Genomic DNA, 20,332 nt, shown 5'->3' on the forward strand with positions numbered 1-20,332 from the left:
AACTTTACGAAAAAGCTTGGTAACTATCTTAATGGTAAGGGCTGGATTTAAAATGTTTAACTAATTTTAATTTTGTTCAAAGATTATGACAATTGAGATGGATCAATAGGTCTCTTGTTGTCCCTAAACATTATGTCATGATAAGATAGCAGACAGATTAATTGGCAATTACCATTGGATGGAAGCCATCCAAGATGTGACCAAATTCTGAAGGACATGTGATGTTTGTATAAGGGAAGGTAACTAAGGTGCCAGTGGGTGAGATGCCTCTTATTAAAGAACCAACCAGTACAGTAGTTGTGGATCACTAGCACCTGTATCTGACAAAGGCAACCATTATGTGTTAACACTAGTTGCGTATGCAACAAGTTATCCAGGAACTGTAATACTGCTGAAAATGGAGACGGGGAGAGTAGCAGAAGCTCTTATGAAAGTTTTCTGAAGAGCAGGCTTTCTAAAAGAAGTCTTGTGTTACAGATCCAATTTACCTCTGAACTGATGCAACAGGTGAGCAGACTCATGAGCAGTAAGCAATTTTTTACCACTCCATACAACCCTACATGTAATGGAATTTGTAGCACGCTGAAAAAGATGTGCCAGGAAAGACCACGTTATTGGGACAGGTACATACAAACAGTATTAGTTGCTTACCGAGAAGTACCATAAGCATGTATTGTTTGTTTTACCTTTGAGATGCTGTGCAAAAGACAGTACGAAGTCTGATACTCGTACTGAAGGAACTGTGGTGGACAGGAGAAAAAAGTGAGAAGTGAGGAACACATAATAGAATGTATTAGGCCTCAAAAAAGTGACTGAAGGAAATTTATCAACTCGCTCAAGAAAGTGTAGACATGATTCAAGGCAAAAAGAAACTTCTATGACAAGAAGACTAAGGATCAATATTTCAAGTTCTACACATGGACAACAGACTCACCTTGCAGTGGAAAGAATCTTTTTAAGTGCAGGAAATGATCAACAGAAAGGACTATAAGGTGAAAGTGGACAGAAAGACCAAGAACTATCTGTTTAAGAGTCACTTTAAGAGGGAAGAAGATCTAGCATGTGAAGCTATGGAGGCACAAATGGTCATTGCAGTTATTGATGAAAAACCACAAGTTGGTGGCTATGACATAGAAGATATGGACTTATAAGATCTAAGACTGCTGGACAAAGATGAGACATACAAAGACGTCAAAATTAGGGAAAACTGACTGGCAAGCAGAAGAAAGAACTACAAGATGAATTACGATTTCATAGATTACTGCAGCCTATGTGCTGTAGTACTATTTGACACATGGGCAAACAACAGGTGCATTACGATTCCATAGCTTACTGCCGTCTGTATACAGTGATACTGATTTACGCTAGATTAAAACTTATAAACGAGATTAAGGTCTAGGGTGAGACAGTAGTAGGTTTACGGAATTACATCCTAAAATCCATGGCTCGATTTTCTGCGGTGAATACAGTAGATAGTCCAGTGTGGATTTACTCTTAAACCAACAAACACACTTACAATTAAACCATTTGTCTGTAAATGACGTAATAAAATTGTCCTCGTGTATCAAACTTTTATACTTTCAAAACTTTAGCACCAGAACCTTAAAATAAGTGGATGGTGTTCTTTATCCATATATAATACTGGTTAATGAAAATAAACGTTAATAAGTTAGTACTTTGTGCTATTAAGCTGATATCATAAGGAATACGATTGGTTTTGCATTTCGCGCAAAGCTGCTCTAGGGCTATCTGTGCTAGCGGTCCCTACATTAGCAGTGTAAGACCGGCATCACTACTAGTCATCACCACCCACTGTCAACTCTTGGGTTACTCTTTTACCAACGAATAGTGGGACTGGCCGTACATTATAACGCCCCCACGGCTGAAAGGGCAAACATTTTTGGTGTGACTAGGTTTCGAACCCGCAACCGTTGGATTACGAGTTGAGCGCTTTAACCACCTGGTCACGCCGGGCGATGAAAGAATGCAAAACCCATTATTCCTGAAGATGCTGACGAAAAGCTCACATTCACTTTTTACTTGAAATAATCAAAGCATTATACTAATTAGTACAGTTTTCACTTTATGGCCTAACTGAATTAGTATGTGATCGTACTTGTTGATATTCTAAGTTGCTAAGTTGAAATATTTGTATGGGACTAATTACCGTTAAAGGTAAATAATAACATTAATTCAATGCATGAATCAACGTATTATGCTATGTGAAGAAAATTGGTCTAGTAATAATTCCTCCTTATTGAAGGTTTTGGACCCGATAACATAAATATGTGTTATAAATATAATTTTTTTTTTTTAATAAGCTAAAAAGAACTAATTTGAACACAGTTTTTGACACTAGATGGGAGAGTTGTCGCAGTAGGTCGCGCTTATCATCCGAAACCTAATTTTTTAAACTTAAATTGATATTAATATTATTCAAATTTTGCTTTGGGATAAAAAACAGTTATTATAAAACTACTTTTTATTGAACACAGTTATAATATTTTGGAATTAATTTTTACTGTAGCACAATATTTTAAACTCTAATTTTATATTCACCCAAGTGTGTATTGGGTTTTGATTAAACAGGCTGCGAGCTGTAAAAGATGTTCCTGGTTAGAAATAATTTGCTCTTTTGTTACTGCTATTAACTTAACACATTGTTCTTGTCTTAAGATCTCATATGAGTAAAGAGAGATCATTTGGTTTCCCATAATATTAGTTAAGATTAAACATATGAACAAGAGATGAACTCGAAGACTTTGTTTCAAATAAATCACGAAGGACGAACTTACTTAATATCATAGAAAAGTTTTGATTGGTTTTATTATTAGCAATGACGTGCATTTCTGTGATTGCTTTCTAATTATTATTTTGAGTCATTTATTGACGTATAAAACGTGATATCATGCTCATTGTTTAATATCCTTCTTGACACAAACAAATATTTTACATTATAATTATAATTCCAATTTTATAATTAGAGAACTCTAGTTTATATTAAATTCTGACTGATAAATAATATGTTTTTATAGATGTCCTCGAGTCGCTTATATTTCCATTTACCATACGTAACTGATGATCTACTTGTAATCACGGTCCGGCATGGCCAAGTGGTTAAAAGATTCGGCTCAAATTTCTGTCGCATTAAACATGCTAGCTTTTTCAGCCATGGGACGTTATATTGTGACGGTCAATCCCACTATTTTTTGGTAAAAGGGTACCCCAAGAGCTTGCGGTGGGTGGGGATAATTAACCGCCATCCCTCAAGTCTTGCACTGCTAAATCAGGGACGGCTAGCACAGATAGCCCTCGTGTAGCTTTGAGCGAAATTCAAACCAAACCCAAAACTTGCAATTATTGTTTGGGGATTTGACACATAAAACTACAGTTTATATGATCAGGTACGCTTTAAAATATGTCCTATTAATTTATCTGTTAGAGACATCAGATACTGTACTGTGCAAAAGTGTTGGGGCAAAGTCAATGATTAGATTTCAGGCTACTTTCACAGAACAATAGAAGGTAAATCACAGATGAAATATCAACAATTTACTAGTATTCATATTTAGTACCACAGAAACTTAGTGTAAGTGCTTTAGTTCGGAAAATAAATAATATTTTGTGTGTACCTCTTCTGTTTTAATAACTATAGACAATCTTTCAAGCATTGGTGCAACATATTTAATCAAAGTACCCTTTGCGATTATATATAAATGTTTTTAATACACTCTTATAAAGTTATTTTTGGATGTAACTTTCGATTTGTCAATTTTTTTGATCTGTAAAATCCCAGATCTGCTCAATTAGATTAAGATTGGGGCTCTGTGAGGATCATTGCATCATTTGAATGACTTCAGCAGCTTTTTCTTAGCTAAGTAATTTCTGCATAGATTGGATGAGTGTTTAGAATCATTATCTTCTTGGTAGCAGAATCCTTTACCAATAATATGCAAAACATTGGGTGCACCATGACGGATCAGTATATGATGTTACTTGCACTGGTTCATTATTCCAGGCCTGGCATGGCCAAGCGCGTAAGGCGTGCAACTCGTAATCCGAGGGTCGCGGGTTCGCGCCCGCGTCGCGCTAAACATGCTCGCCCTCCCAGCAGTGGGGGCGTATAATGTGACGGTCAATCCCACTATTCGTTGGTAAATGAGTAGCCCAAGAGTTGGCGGTGGGTGGTGATGACTAGCTGCCTTCCCTCTAGTCTTACACTGCTAAATTAGGGACGGCTAGCACAGATAGCCCTCGAGTAGCTTTGTGCGAAATTCCAAAAACAAACAAAACAATCATTATTCCATTTGTCGCCTCAGCATAAAAACACCATCAAATCATTACACTGCCCACCCACCCCCACGCTTCATGGAAGGTATTATGCATTTGAACCAAATATTTCAAACTTGGACTCATTTATCCATAACACCCTTTTCCAATCACTAACAGTCCAGTTTTTGTACTTTTTAGGAAATTTCAGTCCCTTAACAATATTTGGAGATTAAAGTAAAGGTTTTTTAAATTGCTACACGACCAAATGTTCCATTATCATTGGGCCTTCTTAATACAGTAGATCTGGACACTTTTCTATGATTTGGTACATGATCGTTCATCTCATGCTTGAGATCAGTAGCGGTATTCCTTCTGTCCCGAAGGCTACATGAACGAAAATACATATTTAGCATGTGTATCACTGGGTTTGGGTGTTCTGCCTCTTCTTTTCCTATTCTGAAGTTTGCCTGTCTCGTTATCACGATCTAGAATATACTTGATAGAGTTTTGGGAGCATTTCAACTGTGCAGCAAGTTTTTTGAGAATCCAATCAGCATCAAATAAATGCGAACTCTCTGCTCTACTGACAATTTTCTACGCTTGTTGAGACTGTTTCATAACAACAAAATTTAATAAAAAGTTTTAAATACTGTTTTTGTCAAGTGCTATTAAATTGATTTCCTCTAGCGTATACCGGCACTATATGCTAGCTTCATGTTTACTTTTTTTCAATATAGTAAAGATACTGCATGGGATGTCATGACAATTATTTCAGATCCTAATATGATCAGTATGTTTATTCAAACAGAGCCCTTGTGACTTGTCCTTGGTACAGGTATATGGGAATACTAAAGAATGGTAAGTATTCTCACCTTGGTTCATTCACACGGGTTGGGTGATGTTTTATCAAAGTGTTGAAATTTACATTCTCTAATGGTATGGAAAAATTAACCATATAAAGTGGAAATAATGATAAAATATTCTCTTGTCATAAGACTTTTGCACAGTACTGTACATCATATGCTATAATATATATTTTTATCTCATTTATGATGACGTAACTACCTAGCGCTATTATAAATAACTCAATTTGAGAAACTAAACATTTAAGCCATAAATCACATTATCCGAGTTTTTTTTCGCGAATAAAAATCACATGGCTGATGTAAATTAACTGTAGGGTAAAACCCTAAAGTTTGAATGAAAAACAAACACGCTTCAATGTTTTTGGTTTGCATGTTGAAAATAAATGTTTGAACCGTATATGCCATTGAATGTAATAAAGAAATTAGACCGAATATGTGTTGTTGGTTTTGGCATACAGACTTCACTAATGAAAAAGATTAATATTTTTATCAATAGTTGTCCGTCGGGAGACAGTTTTGTTTACAGAATATTTCTGTAGATAATTTGGAATATGTTCTGGAAACAGACGCAAGAGGAATGTCAGTTGTTTATGTTACCTTTTCTTGTTCTAAATATGCTTACGCTGAGAACATAAAAGTGATTGCACTTTTATTCAAATGTTTTTGGAGCGTCAAATACCTTATAAAACGACTTACAAAAGCTAGGGAGTGTAATACAATATCAAAAGCAATTTTTCACACCCATTCCTACTGGAAAAAAGAACAACAACAACAAAACCAAAACGAATTAGCAGTAAATACAATTGCGAATAACCTTCCAAATACGAACCTATTACCCCTTATTACATTTCAAGTTCTATAGCACAAAGATAATATTATCAAAACACAGACGTCACGTGTTATCACTCCGTGAACCTTTAACCAACTCTATAAAAACCATTAGTTGAAAAGGGGTTGGGTTGTTTGTAGAAAGGGCTCATAGGTGTTTGTTAGGCAATACAAACGAATTGCCTTTTGTTATTCTCTCTTTTATTGTTCACATTTTGGATTATTTTTGTTTGCTGGAGAGTAGCTAGGTATATCCGTGAGTTCTGTGGACGAATATAAATATCTAACTATGAGTTGGGAGGTTTATGGCGATATAGCCTCATGTGAACCTTCCTTCAAATCCAGAATTATTCTTCCAACACGGGCATTCAGGTAAGTGGAAAGTATTTCTATAATCAGAATGGTAGTGTACTAACTACTTTTCTAGTTAATTTGCGTTCTCGTCAATAGTTTCTCAGTTACTTATGACGGTTTTTATAGAGTTCATACATATTTCACCACTAATATGTATCTTTCTATATACACTGTTGTTATCGTAAACTTTGAAACTCGTATCACATGAGTAGCTATCTTGCAATTTGTTTGTTTATGGGATAATAACACTAAGAACGATTCTCGAATAATGTCAGTGTCCCACGAAAACAAAATTTGTTAATAATTTGTTAATGACACTATATAAACTTAAACATTATTTATGTTATTATAATACAATTTCTGCTCTTACCTCCTTTGTTTGCTTTTTGATACGTGTATTTCAGATTTCTCTGGTTTAAAGAGACAGCCACCAACCACGTGAAACTAAATTTCTGATAAGATTTAGAGAAGAAACTCATTTTTCAGAAAATGACCTAGACAACAAAGGTCACGAAATATTTAATTTGTTTTTCTTATTGGTCATGCCGAAACAAAGTGATTTTGTTTTTTCTTTCTGCGTATTTGTCAGTAAAAACTACCAATTTTTGTACTGCTGACTCGTAACAGTACACTGTTATCAGCTTTGAAATACATTGGATCTTGAAAGCTTGTGCTCCTACATGCTTTATCAGTCTAATGGCCAGCTGTAATAAATGTCACGTGCGTACCTCCCAGGCTATGAGAAAGCGCTAGATAATGTAACTGTATATTTTCAGAATTTAGTAGAAATAAATTTCTTGTTATAATAAGACTCGTAAATATGAATAAATATACCTTTCGAAACATTTTCTACATAAGAAAAAATTCGTTCTTAAAATATATTAAAAAGAGAAAATTTGAATAACGTGGAGTTGTTGTTATGTTAGAACATTTGCTTGTTTTTTGTATAAATTTATCGAACTCTACACGAGGGCTATCCGCACTAGCCGTCCATAATTTTGCAGTGTAAGACTAGAGGGAAGGCAATCTTTCCTCTAGTCTTGCATTGCTAAATTATGGACGGCTAGTGCGGATAGCCCTTGTGTAGCTTTGCGCGAAATTCAAAACAAATTAAGTTTTTTCGTTTTGATTTAACTTGGTGATTAATTATTTTGTTAAGTAAAAGAGATAATGATCACATTAGTTATCGAAACGCCATCTGTTCTTAAAACAAATTGCTCTTACTGTAAAAGCTGTAACATTTATTAAAACGATTATTGGAAACGCTCACTCGTAAAATGCAGTGCGACAACTTTTAGAATAAGATGTGTTGAAACATCACAACGAACAACAATAACAATATGATAATAATTTGAAAACTAGGTCTTGGTACGAAAACAATACCTACACCCACCATAATTATGGATGGATACAGTACTACAGAAGCTGGTTGTATTAATGCCAATTTCCAAGGGGTTTCATGAGCTCTCGAAAGTACTCGGAGCTTAATCCTCTAAAACAGCTACTACTTAAAATAATTCAAATTATAATTTAAGTGTAATATGTTATTTAATGGAATTATGTTTGAGATTCTGAAATGCATCAGAGTTATGGGTCCCGAGTATCTATGCCCAGCGACGCCTCTGCCAATTGAATGTGTCTGATAAGTTTCTATTTTAGGATTTCATTGTTCCTTCTCAGTGGAGCTCCACCAATGTAATCACATGACAATTCTATATTTATACTGCTACTACGAATAATAATAAATCAAAGTGTATCATATGTATATCTAATGTATGTATGCACCGGCAGACTTCATAATACATAAATATGCATATAAAAGTACCTGGGAGCGATGTTTGTTTTCGAACCCGGGATTCAAAACAATGTTATGTTTACCAATAAATCAACATTATAAGGTTTACTGTTTATGACTGTGGTTTGAAACTGAAGTATTCTTCTATATTGATTCGTAGGTCTATTTATTTACATTGAATTAAGTTGCTTAATTATTTCTATTTTGAGTCGTTATAAGCATGAGGTATTTTTAAAATGTAAGTGTATAAATTGTTAGGTCTAAATCAATACGGTAATTAGTCATGTTGTAGTGGCCCGGCATGGCTAAGTGTGCTAAGGCGTTCGACTCGTAATCCGAGAGTCGCGGGTTCGAATCCCGGTCGCACCAAACATGCTCGCCCTTTCAGCCGTGTGGGCGTTATGTGACGGTCAATCCCACTATTCGTTGGTAAAAGAGTAGCCCAAGAGTTGGCGGTGGGTGGTGATGACTTGCTGCCTTCCCTCTAGTCTTACACTGCTAAATTAGGGACGGCTAGCACAGATAGCCCTTGAGTACCTTTGCACGAAATTCCAAAAAACGAAAAAAACAACCATGTTGTAGTTTCAAACTTTGTATTGTACTTTCAGGTTTAAACTACATATTAAATGCCCCCATTGCATTTCTCCTAACTTATCTCTGAATCTGTTTCCGTTTTGTATCAATAATACTTAAGTGTTAACCTCTTGTCGTCTTTCTTGTTTCCTATATTTATTTGGTTCCTAGAATCGAATCTTTCCCGGAAAATTTTCAGGACCACGTGCACTCATTGAACGAAACTCTTCATATACTTTTATTAGGGTATAAACTGTTGGTCATCTCGTGTTTAAACGCATATTTTTATACTTAAACTGTTACTTCAAGTTGCAAACATTCTCCTTTGAATATTTCACTCTATCAGTAGTTCACGAGCACGATAGCCTGACAGCGGAAATCTTTACATTGCGACAAGAACTAGCTGGGTAATGGGTTTAATTTGTGCTGATTAACAACTTACCACAACCAAGTAGACTGTAATGAACAGTGCTCATTAAGAAACTTGTTAACCTAATACTGAACGTGTATTGTTTCATGAAGTTCTTTACCTCTCCTCCTGATAATTTTTATTTACTTCCAGAAGCTAAACTTGAATACCTGTTTTCCTCGTAGTAATTTGCTTCAGAAAACAAACCACATAAATTATTTTCGTTGCTATCCGTCATTTAACGCGATTTATGAGAAATTGGAAATGCACGACATTGTAACTAAAATAGCCTGTCGTCCATAAAGTGATCTGTAAAACTTTGAAATGTGCCAACAAGTTAATTGTACTGTTATAAAAATGTCATTTGAATAAAAACAACTTTAAAAGAAACATACATCCCATGTACAACACGAATACCTAAAAGTATGTATTATAACTATGTACATAATAATAATATATGTATCGACTTAAAAAATTATTAGACTTATTTGGTGTGGCTGCGAGTTTGAACCTTAATGGTAGATTTTTCTTCTCTTGACTTAAGCTTGCGAATAGAGGTCAACTCGAATAGATAATTTACTCCTCTAACTGTGGAGGGAGGGAGGTCTCAAATGCGTTTTAGTGAGGTGAATTTTACCTGACCATGTTGTAAGTTTCTACCATTCAGATACACCGATCACCTGTTAGCACATACTGACTAGAGAAAACTTTCATAATGCATGTGTTTGTCAATTAACTTTCATATTAGTGTATAACGTGTATCAGTGTTTTTCTATTGGTCTATTTTCATATATTAAGAACTGTCCACTATAATGGAAACAGCAGTGAAGATTCTTCTAGCAGTCGTCAACAGAAATTAACCTCTTGGGAAATGAAACGACAGAATAATTTATCCTGTCCCGATATAAGACAGTTGAGTAGAAGTTACGACTCTGTTCCGTTGGACAATAGTGATCTCAATTGTATGAATTCGTCTGCTGAAGAGCCTTTTTATGGACAACCAATGTTGTACAACCGTGAACAAGATAAATTCATCCGCAGTCTTGACCTGTCAGTGAGTGACAAGAAACAGTTCAGCAAAAGCAGGAAGAAACAAATGAGAACTTCGCTGGTGAGTGCAAGGTTTATTAATTACTATTTCAATATGACTACTTAGTCTTTAATATTTTGTTGGTAATGTCACTTTATTTCGGGGGAAAATAAATTTCTATTTATTCGGCAAAATGTTTATTTTATGCGGTTTGTAAATTGCTACTTTCTAAACCTTTTTAAATTCGAAATTTATTCAATGAGTGATCAGTAAAAAATTGAATATTTAAATGCTTTCTTTGGAATTGGAAAAATAAGGTTGAAGTAATATACCCTTTTTACATTTAATTTAGTTTTTAAAGTAAATGTTTGAAAACATTGTACTAAATTGGTCTAACGGTAATCTGTTACACGTTTCAAACATAATGTATTCTAGCTTGATTTTGTTTATTGCTTAATTCTGTAAATGAAAATTAAGTAAAACTTCGAACTTAACCTGTATTTAGTCCATATTCATTTGTTGATTTTAAAAATTATCGGTGATAGTACGTAAAGGGAAATCTTTGTAAAAGAAATAACTACTTCAGGACTTCTATCATAAAGTCACTATCGTTTCTTTAACAGATGCCAAATCACGAATACATTTTAAAAAGTGATCTGTTTCATAGCCTTTTCTCAAATATACCAGATTCTGAACGTTTAATAATAGGTGAGTAAAAAAAATAGAATTATTCGTTAAAATGTCTACTACTTATAAAACGTTTATTACTTGCAATACTTTCTACCAATACACTTATTAACTATATTACATATCGGGACTATTCTTATAATTTATTGGCCCCCAGTGGCACAGCGGCATGTCTGCGAACTCGCACCATTAGAATCCAGGTTTCTAAACCCGTGGTATAGCCCATTGTGTAGCTTTGTGAAACACTAAATCTATATATTTTTTTTTTCAGTTCCTCTTATTTTCAATTTTATTAGGCTTAATTTCACCTGAAAGTTAATAGAGTAAACTTTAATAAATAAACTTAATAATTCAGGAGCCATATTTTGAAACGTACAATATATTTAAAGTTATCTACGTTTTTTTCCTGAACTATTACTTAGTTGTGTGCGCGTGTTGTGTTCTGTATAAATTAACATCAGCTTAGTTCTTGGTTGATTAACTATTACCGATTTTTTGCACTAATACAATATTCTACTCGATTACGTTTCTGTGATTCTAATTAATCTTTTGATTTATGCAAATTTTATATTGATCTAATTCAATTTGTTTTACTTTCTTATCATTTCAACTGGTTTATGACGAAGTTTTGATTTCATTGGTATTCTAACTGCTCTAATTAATTTAACTTTTCTTATATCAGACTATTCGTGTGCCTTATACCAAAAAGTCCTTGTTCATGGAAGACTTTATTTATCGCAGAATTATTTCTCCTTTTATGGTAGCTTGTGGAATTCTGACACATTGGTAAGTTTGACACATCTCCTGCACAATCCTTTATATTATTCGGAGGAGGCTTCAAAACTTAACGCTAAAATCTGAGGCTCGATTCTTAAACTAGAAATATAACAAAACGCTGCACTTTTTTTTTTTTCGCATAACAAAAACTTCTATGCATGTGAAAATTATTTAATATGGATGGTTTTCATTCACTTCAGGTGCAGATAAAAGTAATATTGGTCTGTTTAGTTTTTGAGTGAACTTTTGTGGGTTATACTTTTTTATAGAAACACTAGTTTTGAGCTCGAGGTTACTTAAAGGGCTCTTAACTTTGGTTATTTTTCAGTTTTACTGTATAGATTGCTTATTTACATTAAATATTTTAGCTAAAGTAGAAGTCATTTAAAAAAAAAAAACTAGCTTAACTTTAACTTTTGTATTTTTCTGAGCAAGGTCGTGATATATGCATGTTTGTAGAAGTTAAAATGACTGAACTGTTATATTAAGATTTTTATTTTGGTTTCAGCTAGCCATTAGATTCAATGATATCAGCAGTATCAACAAAGATAGCACATTTGCACCTAACAGCATCCAAATTTGTACAGAAGATCTAACGTACCACTTTAACTCGTTTAGTTCTCGAAACGAAGCCTATTTCACGTTATTCAGAATTTGGCAGAATGCTCTAGCAGATCAGGTTTGATTTTATAAATGTTGAAATATTGTGATTATTAATCATTGCAGTTTAGTAGAACAAACTTCTCATCTTGTCTTAATTTCCTTTTTCAGTTGGGTACTTCTCGCTACATTACGATATTTCATAACGCCACACAGTTCCTGAATTTGTTTTATTAAGGAGGTGTTTAATTAAAGCGACCTTACAACAAATAACCGTACGGATAAGTTCTGAACAAATCTTAATATGGAAGTACTACGGATGCAAACATGTTAAGCTTGTACAAATATATTTATACATTTCTGTATTTGGAATCATTTTATGAAATTTATTTTATCAGAGACTCCTCAGTGGTACAGCAATGTCTGTGCTTATACTGCTAAAAACCGGCTTTTGATACACATGGTAAACAGAGCAAATAGCCCTTTGTGTTTTTTAAATACAATACAATACAAAACAAACAAGCAAATCCACTGAGTTTCTATTGTACTAAATATGAAGATTCATAAAATTGTGATATTTTACCTGTGATTTACCTTCTATTGTTTTTTGAAAGCAGCTTAAAATCTATTTCTTAGTTTGTCCTAACACATTTACACAAGATGGTATGGTTTTTTTTTGTTTTGTTTTTTAAAGAAGATTCTAGAGACTCAATAATAAACTTGACCTGTTGAGTTATAAACTTGCTCTAGAAAATTTGACTCGTCTTTTTCGAAGACTTTAATTTATATCGCATAAATTTTAAATATCATTGCACTATACTTAAAATCAAAACAAACTTTAAATTAATGTTTGATTATAAGTAGTTTATAGAAAAATATTCGAATCTCTCAACTAGTTTTTAACAGTACCTTAACTTTTTGTTTTGCCAAGTAAAAGTTACATTAATCTTCCGTTCTTGTTATTAAATAGGTGCGAAGTCACGAATCTGTTTGCCATTCAGTGACTATTATACAATCTTATTATTATGACCTTTTCTTTTTAAACACAGCTGCACAAAAGGCTATCTGTGCTCTACCCACATCGCAACCTTCCATAAGAATTCAAAATGAACATTGTCTTGTCAAAAGTATCTAGCACATATCTATTGGTTAAACTGTATAAGGAGTGGATCCAATATTAACAAAACTGTTGCTACTTAACCAAACTTGGTTTAATATTCTAACTCTTATCTGGTGCATTTTTTACATTGCTTTACGATCTCAAACTACTTTAACTGGAAGGTTGTGATCCAAACTTTCGAATACATTTCTCTTGATAGTTACAAAAATGGAGGATCTTATCTTTGGTATAATTAAGTTCAGAGACAGTCTTGTTGCTATCTTAAAACAAGAGGTGGGCCTGAGCAATAACGCACTCTGCAAACACAAACCTCACCCATAGTTTCCGAAACATTTTCATTTAAGATAGTTTTGACTCTGCGTGGCCAGGTGGTTAAGACACTAGACTTGTAATCTGAGGGTGGCGGGTTCGAATCCCCCGTCGCACCAAACATGCTTGCCCTTTTAGCCGTGAAGGCGTTATAATGTCAGTAAATCCCCCTATTCATTGGTAAGAGTAGCTCAAGAGTTGATGGTGATGACTAGCTGTCTTCCACTGTTAAATTAGGGACGGCTAGCGCAGATAGCCCTCGTGTAGCTTTGCGTGAAATTCAAACCAAATTTTCTATATAATCCTGTTTTGGCCCCATCTACTTCCCCTCCCCCCAATCAACTTTTATATTTTTGTGTAGCCAATGTCTTTCCAAGAGTTGTGGGATTGGATTCGCCAATACGATAGGCAACACTCTAGTTTAACAGATGAAATAGATGACGGCAACTCTGTTTTGGAAAATAACTTTCAAGCTAGTGAATATCCTAGTGCTGAGACCTGGAGATATTCCAATGACAGCATGACGTATCTAAGTGATACGTCAGCAAAACCAGTAAATGTGGAATCGGTCAATGTAAGTATTTGATGGATAAACAGTGTTTTATAAAGCTCAATTTTCTTTAGCTCTGGTTTATCTTTACATAAAGAATTTCGAAACTGGCTTAACTTTTTAATGTTCAGACAGTTTAAATTTGTCATTTCACTTATTAATACTACTTGTTCATGTATCTTTATTGCAAATGTTGAACATTTCTGCTCTCATGTGTTATATTTGAAGTATATCATGTTTGTTCTAATTATTTTAAACATGCACATTTGACTTAACGCAGATAAATAAAGCTGCACAGCTTACGTTATTTAATAATTACCAGAAGTTTACTCAGTTTCACTCCAGTATGTTAACGACTTTGGTTTTATGACAATTTTAGTCACTTACTAGTTGACAGCTATATTTCAAAAACTGAAATATACATTATATGAATGTTCATTACACGCTGGTGTAATTGAAAGTATTAAACGAATCGTATTTGTGTAATGTATATCGGAGACCTAGTACCTGAAGGTACTGTAACGCTACATTTTACATATGACTTGTATAGCAACTGTAATTATATTGTTATTAGTATAATCCTTTATCATCTCTTGTATTTGTAGTCTTATTGCGAAACCTGCATGTCTAACCACGCGACCCTACTTTATAACGTCTTCTTTGCCACTGTATTTAAACTGTGTTAAAAGGAAAAGTTTTCATTTCATTTAAAAGTAACTTAAATATTAGTTTAAAAAAACAAATTTCACTGCCATTAAATATCCACGTTTTGCTGCGAGGTCCAAATGCCCCTTCATGGTTAAAGCCTCTACATGCTGCTCAAATTTCTCCATTATTCCTGATTTGTGATGAATTTGCAGTTATATTCATGTTAATATCTATCTTTGTTTCAGTTAAATATCCATATTTAAAAATGCGTGTAATTGATAGTGTGTACTGCGAAATTCTCGCCTATTCACGAAATTTGTAGAAGATTCTCGAGTGTAAGAATCAACAATATTTTACGAACGCACTAGCATATGGTCAGTATTGTTGGGCTAGATAATTTCTAGAAATTCTAACCTTTATGAAGCGTAACCAAAGTGAGACGTCAAGAGATAGTATATATTGTTGGTTTTTTCCAGTTATTTATGCTTTAAACCTTTATCTATATTTACGATTAATGCTTATTAATCTGAAATCTACAGATATTTGCTTACGACGTAGTTGTCTACGCCTTAAAATATTAACAGATGTTGTTAGGTCTATTTACAGGTATTTGTTTTTAAGGTTTTTTATTTATTCTGGAGTCGTCGTCTTATTCAAACGTCGATAGGATGTCCTTATTAGCGTCAATAGTGCCAGTTTTATATTGTTTGTTCTCCTTTTATATCTTTCATTAGGTTCAGTTGAAGTACAGTTATTTAGTTAGCACAGATCGTTCCTCATTAGAATAAAGTGGGTTCTGAAGTTTAAGTATTCACTCTTACTCGCATTTTATAAGCTATTACGATATAAGTACAATATGGAGAAAATGTGCTTAAGTTTAACACAATTTAATTTAAAAAGTACTCGCTAGTACAATCTCGTAAGAAACTAGCACCTTGTACTAAATGCATTTCCATTTATCTCTGATCCTAAGCACAAGAATTGCAGAATGCAACTTTTTTTTTTTTAAATCGAATATTTATGGCATTAAGGATTCCAGTGCCTTTTTATTTAATGACATCAAATGTACCTTATCATAGTTATAACAAACTCCAATTATTCCCTTACTATTCATGTAAATGTAAAATCTACTCGTTTGGGTTGAGAAAATATTTTACGTGGAGCGAACAACGTTTCGACCTTCTTCGGTCATCGTCAGTTCACAAACCTCACTATTCAATTTTATATTTGAATAATAGTTGCAAACTAAAAAATGTCCTTTATCAGTAATGATAAAATGCTGATGTCGCTACAATGTACCACTTCAATTTGAAATGTAACTAAGCTTTTTTTCCGTCCAATCCTTAAAATACAATAATCTTGACTTTCCTAAAAAAAACAAAACTATAGCTAATATGATTAAAAATGTGTATGTAAAAAAAAAATAAAAAATCTTTTAATCGAAAATACGCACGATTACTTTGTGGCCCTTAGTTTTAATGGTGAATTCATTATCCCTAATGATAGTTTTAGAATTCAGTAAACTTAAATCAGTAGGATCACCTCATACTAACGGGAAAGTAACATGAAGCGTCATTCGTTTTTAATATTTAAATACGAAATATTTGACATGTAAAAATTGTATCATTCAAACATTTTGTGTTAGCCCGATTAAAGAGAATTTACTGGGTTATATCTATTAAATAGAACTTCTTTCGTGATCAGCTAAACGTACACAAATCATATGGTATAACTTGTTCAATCTAGCAAATCTATTGAAAATAATTTTTTTTTCTTTTCAGGTTACATGTAACGAAAATTTAATTTACTTCAACTTCTAATTTTCTACGTTAGTTTCCTGTAGAAGAGTTCCGTGGCTCAGAGAAAGTGTCGAAACCTCGAGTAAAGAATAAGGTACCTCAGAGGATGGTTTCAGCCAAGCGTCGAGCACTTGAGTGTTCTAAAGATGATAATGACTCAACAGAATCTGACCTAGATGATACGATACGTAAGAAGTAACTAGCTGAATAATAAAACTAGGATATCTAGTTTAACGAATAAAGAGTGCTTAGACTTGTACTAATATTGACTTTGTTCCTAACTACTATTATTGTTTATTTACTTCTATTGATATTGTCTATACAATATGGTATTTATATAGAAAATTTTTCTTACATTCGTGAAGTCAAGATCAGGCACTTGTCAGTTTAACACACTTGTGAACATTTAAAGTGGGAACTGATGGTTCCCATTTGTTAGGTTTTGAAAGTTTCATGTTAAGACCGTTTCATATTTCATTTACTTCCAATGTCGTATAAAGTACCAAAATGATCCGTGTAATTCCGCCTTTTTAAGAATAAACAAAGGTCCAAAACCTAAACCCCAGTGATCGCCGTTAGAGTATTCAATTGAAAAATTCTTATTTCCAGGTTTCATTTCTCCACGTACCCGTGGCCAGATTATCCATTAGGTACACTGGGCACTGTGCCTAGGGCCTGCGAAAGTTAGGGGGTCATCAACACTAATTGAAATATTTGTTATAACAAAAGCTACGAGTCCCATAGAACTTTTAGAATTCATTTAACAGATGCGTCCACAGACAAGTTTTCTTTAATATTTAATACTTGATGCACTGGTATAGCTCAGTATGTATGGCGCATATTTGTAAAACGATATGCAATTCTTTATGGCCTACAAAACCGTTAATCTGGCTTTGTTACGTACCACTCTCATTAACGGTTACAGGCACTACATACACCTCAGTATTAAGTCTAAAGGATTAACTCTTAATTTGGGGTTTAATTATTGGTGGTGGACATATAAATAGCCAGCTTATTGTATAAGGTTTGTGCTTAAGAACAAAAATATACTCTATTTCTAGGTTTAACCAAATTTATTGGTTATGCAACTGGACTTAAAGCTGGTATGTAAATAGGTCTTACTTTTAAAACTTGCACATTTTCTGTCATTCTGAATAAATTTTCAGGTATATTTTAAAACCTTTTTATACCTGTCATTTAGTATCTCGTTTAAAAAAAAAAAAAGGAGGGGAGAGGAGTTAAATACAATATATAATAACCGTGGCTAGCAATCCAACTATGAAAGAACATGTTCTTGCTATTCTTTAAGGGAATGACGTGTTCATCGAACTTAATTGACTTCTTAAAACCTGTCTTTGCAATCAACTTTTTTATACATTTCTTTTGTACACATTTCTAACAAAACTCAAAATGATCATGAAACTGTTATCCTGTACATTTTTCGTTAATATAACTTTGTAGTTTTAAAGTTTAAGTCTCCTAAAGACAACTCGAGCAAATTAAAGAACTCTATGAATATTTTTTTACATCTGTTTTTTCTTTTTATTTCACTAGACATTACTTGTCCTTGTGAAAAACACGAAGGAAAGGAAGTGTTGAACAGTATTTTCAACTTATCGGTTGATAAACTGTTTTCTCTAATTTTTAATGGCTCCAAATTCTACCAAGAGTTTCAAAAGAATAGACAAACCACAGGTAAATAGTTCAATTTTAACAAGTGCTAAAATTTAGTTCTTGTAAAATATTAAATGTGCAAAACAAACTCAATTTTTCAAGGATGTACGAGGCTGAATATCAAGTATCTAATGTAATTTTCTATTGTCGGCTTATTAAATTGCTTGATTTAAAACAATCGACTTGGTGGTAACAAAAGCATTTTATTTAGAGTTCTGAATTGTTTTTGTTTTTGAATTTCTCGCACGAATCGCACGCCTTAACACGCTTGGCCATGCCGGGCCTAGAGTTCTGAAAGTCAGCTTTGTTGATGTTTGCTGATAGGCTTAACTTGACAATAGACGCTAACAGAACTTTTCTTGCATACACGGTACTTATGTTTTTATTCCACTTAAAGTCCAAAACTAACATAATTTCACTTGTTAATTTCCTCGCACATATGATGGTACTTAAATTTCTATTGAATTACAGTAATAAACAGTCGACTAACAAACATGTTAAACCAAAAAATAACTCGTATCAACCATAGTGTAACTTGCATTTCATATCACTAGAATTATTTCCACACCTGGCACGGCTTGGGCAGATGGTTAGGGCTCTCGATTCGTTATCTGACGGTCGCGGATTCGAATCTCTTTCACACCAAACATACTAGTCCTTTCAGCAGTGGGGGCGTTATAATGTAACCACTATTCTTTTGTAAATGTGTAGCCTAAGAGTTCGCAGTTGGTGGTAACTAACTGCCTTCCCACTAGCCTTACACTGCTAAATTAAGGACGGCCAGCGCAGATAGCCCTCGTGTAGCTTTGCGCGATATTCAAAACATTTTCAGACGCTGAGGTACGTCTAAATTATTTTTTAAAAATTGAATAGAATTGTGAACATAAGCGCCTTCACCGTTGAAAAAAGTTTTTTGTATATCGGGCCATCCCTAAAGTAATGTCAGATTTTAGGTTCAGGAAGAGAGGATTTCAAACGCTTTTAATGTTGTGTAATCAATAATGTATATCCCATTATTATTACTTCCTGCCAATGATTCACAAACTTCTGAATGCCACTTCTGTAAAATTATTGAGGTTGGAGGAAAAGAATGTGGAGAGGGTAATTTTGACATCTTCACGTGTTCCAAGCTCTTTTCCATCAAGATAGTTCTACAAACTTTGGAATTGATGATGATCAGATTGGGACACGGACTGGAGAATAAGAAGGTTGTGGAAGATTTTCTCAGTCTAGCTCTTCAATCTTTGCAGATATAATTCTTGCTGTATGGGGCCGTGCATTATCCTGGTGTAACACAACACCTTTACGACTGATCGAAGTAGGCCTCATTCAGTGCAACATTAAAGTGCTCTATCTGTTGACAATAGAAGTCTGATGCAATCTTCACATTGAGTGGCAGCAAGTCAAAATGGATCACATCAACAATATCCCACCAAATGCTTAAGACTTTCCCACGTTGAAGGTCCATTTTGGGCTGTGCTTTAGCCAGCTTACCTGCACTGAGCCATTGTCTGCGGCGCTTAACATCTTTATAAAATATCTATTTTTCATCTCCAGTCACTAACCTGTCCAAAAAAACGTGTTGCGTTTACGATATTGCAGAGAAGTGCAAGTGTTTAATCTCATTCTAAGATTGGCTTCTGTCATATCGTGAGGGACACATTTACCAAGTTTAAACACCTTTGCAAGCTGTTGCAGATGATGACGAATTGTTGAATAGATTGAATTAAGCTCCTGTGCTAGTTCTTCAGCTGTTACAGCACAATCTTCACGAATTGCAGAAAGTCATTAAACTCAACAGGATTACTTCAGCTGTAGTTACCTGATCTGAAATTCTAAAATCATCTGCGACATTTTCTTTCATAGACTCCGCACCATAAACACCTCCTTGAATGTTTCATTTAGTTTCTGCTGCACTATTGCCTTTTTTTAACTCGTAAAGCATTATATGTATAATGTGCTCCTCAGACACATCCATCTTCATGAGTTTATTTGATTAATGATCTGAAAAAGTGGAGTTAGTTTATTTGTCTGAACATCA

The 20,332-nt window shown here is 34.0% G+C and overlaps 1 protein-coding gene across 1 annotated transcript in view; it reads left to right on the top strand.

Annotated features, from left to right (window-relative positions):
• Window positions 1–6,080: 6,080 nt before the first annotated feature.
• The window catches only part of LOC143238052 (protein Aster-B-like), a 32,611-nt gene continuing 18,359 nt past the window's right edge, over window positions 6,081–20,332 (top strand). Inside the window, exons 1-8 of the mRNA XM_076477960.1 lie at window positions 6,081–6,338; window positions 9,896–10,208; window positions 10,751–10,835; window positions 11,497–11,600; window positions 12,100–12,270; window positions 13,982–14,194; window positions 16,652–16,805; window positions 18,172–18,312. Of these exons, the coding sequence (XP_076334075.1) occupies window positions 6,256–6,338; window positions 9,896–10,208; window positions 10,751–10,835; window positions 11,497–11,600; window positions 12,100–12,270; window positions 13,982–14,194; window positions 16,652–16,805; window positions 18,172–18,312 (1,264 nt within the window). The 5' untranslated portion in view covers window positions 6,081–6,255. The remainder of the gene's footprint in view (window positions 6,339–9,895; window positions 10,209–10,750; window positions 10,836–11,496; window positions 11,601–12,099; window positions 12,271–13,981; window positions 14,195–16,651; window positions 16,806–18,171; window positions 18,313–20,332) is intronic.

This window comes from Tachypleus tridentatus, chromosome 13 (assembly GCF_004210375.1).
Source record: "Tachypleus tridentatus isolate NWPU-2018 chromosome 13, ASM421037v1, whole genome shotgun sequence".
Classification (NCBI taxonomy): Eukaryota; Metazoa; Arthropoda; class Merostomata; order Xiphosura; family Limulidae; genus Tachypleus; species Tachypleus tridentatus.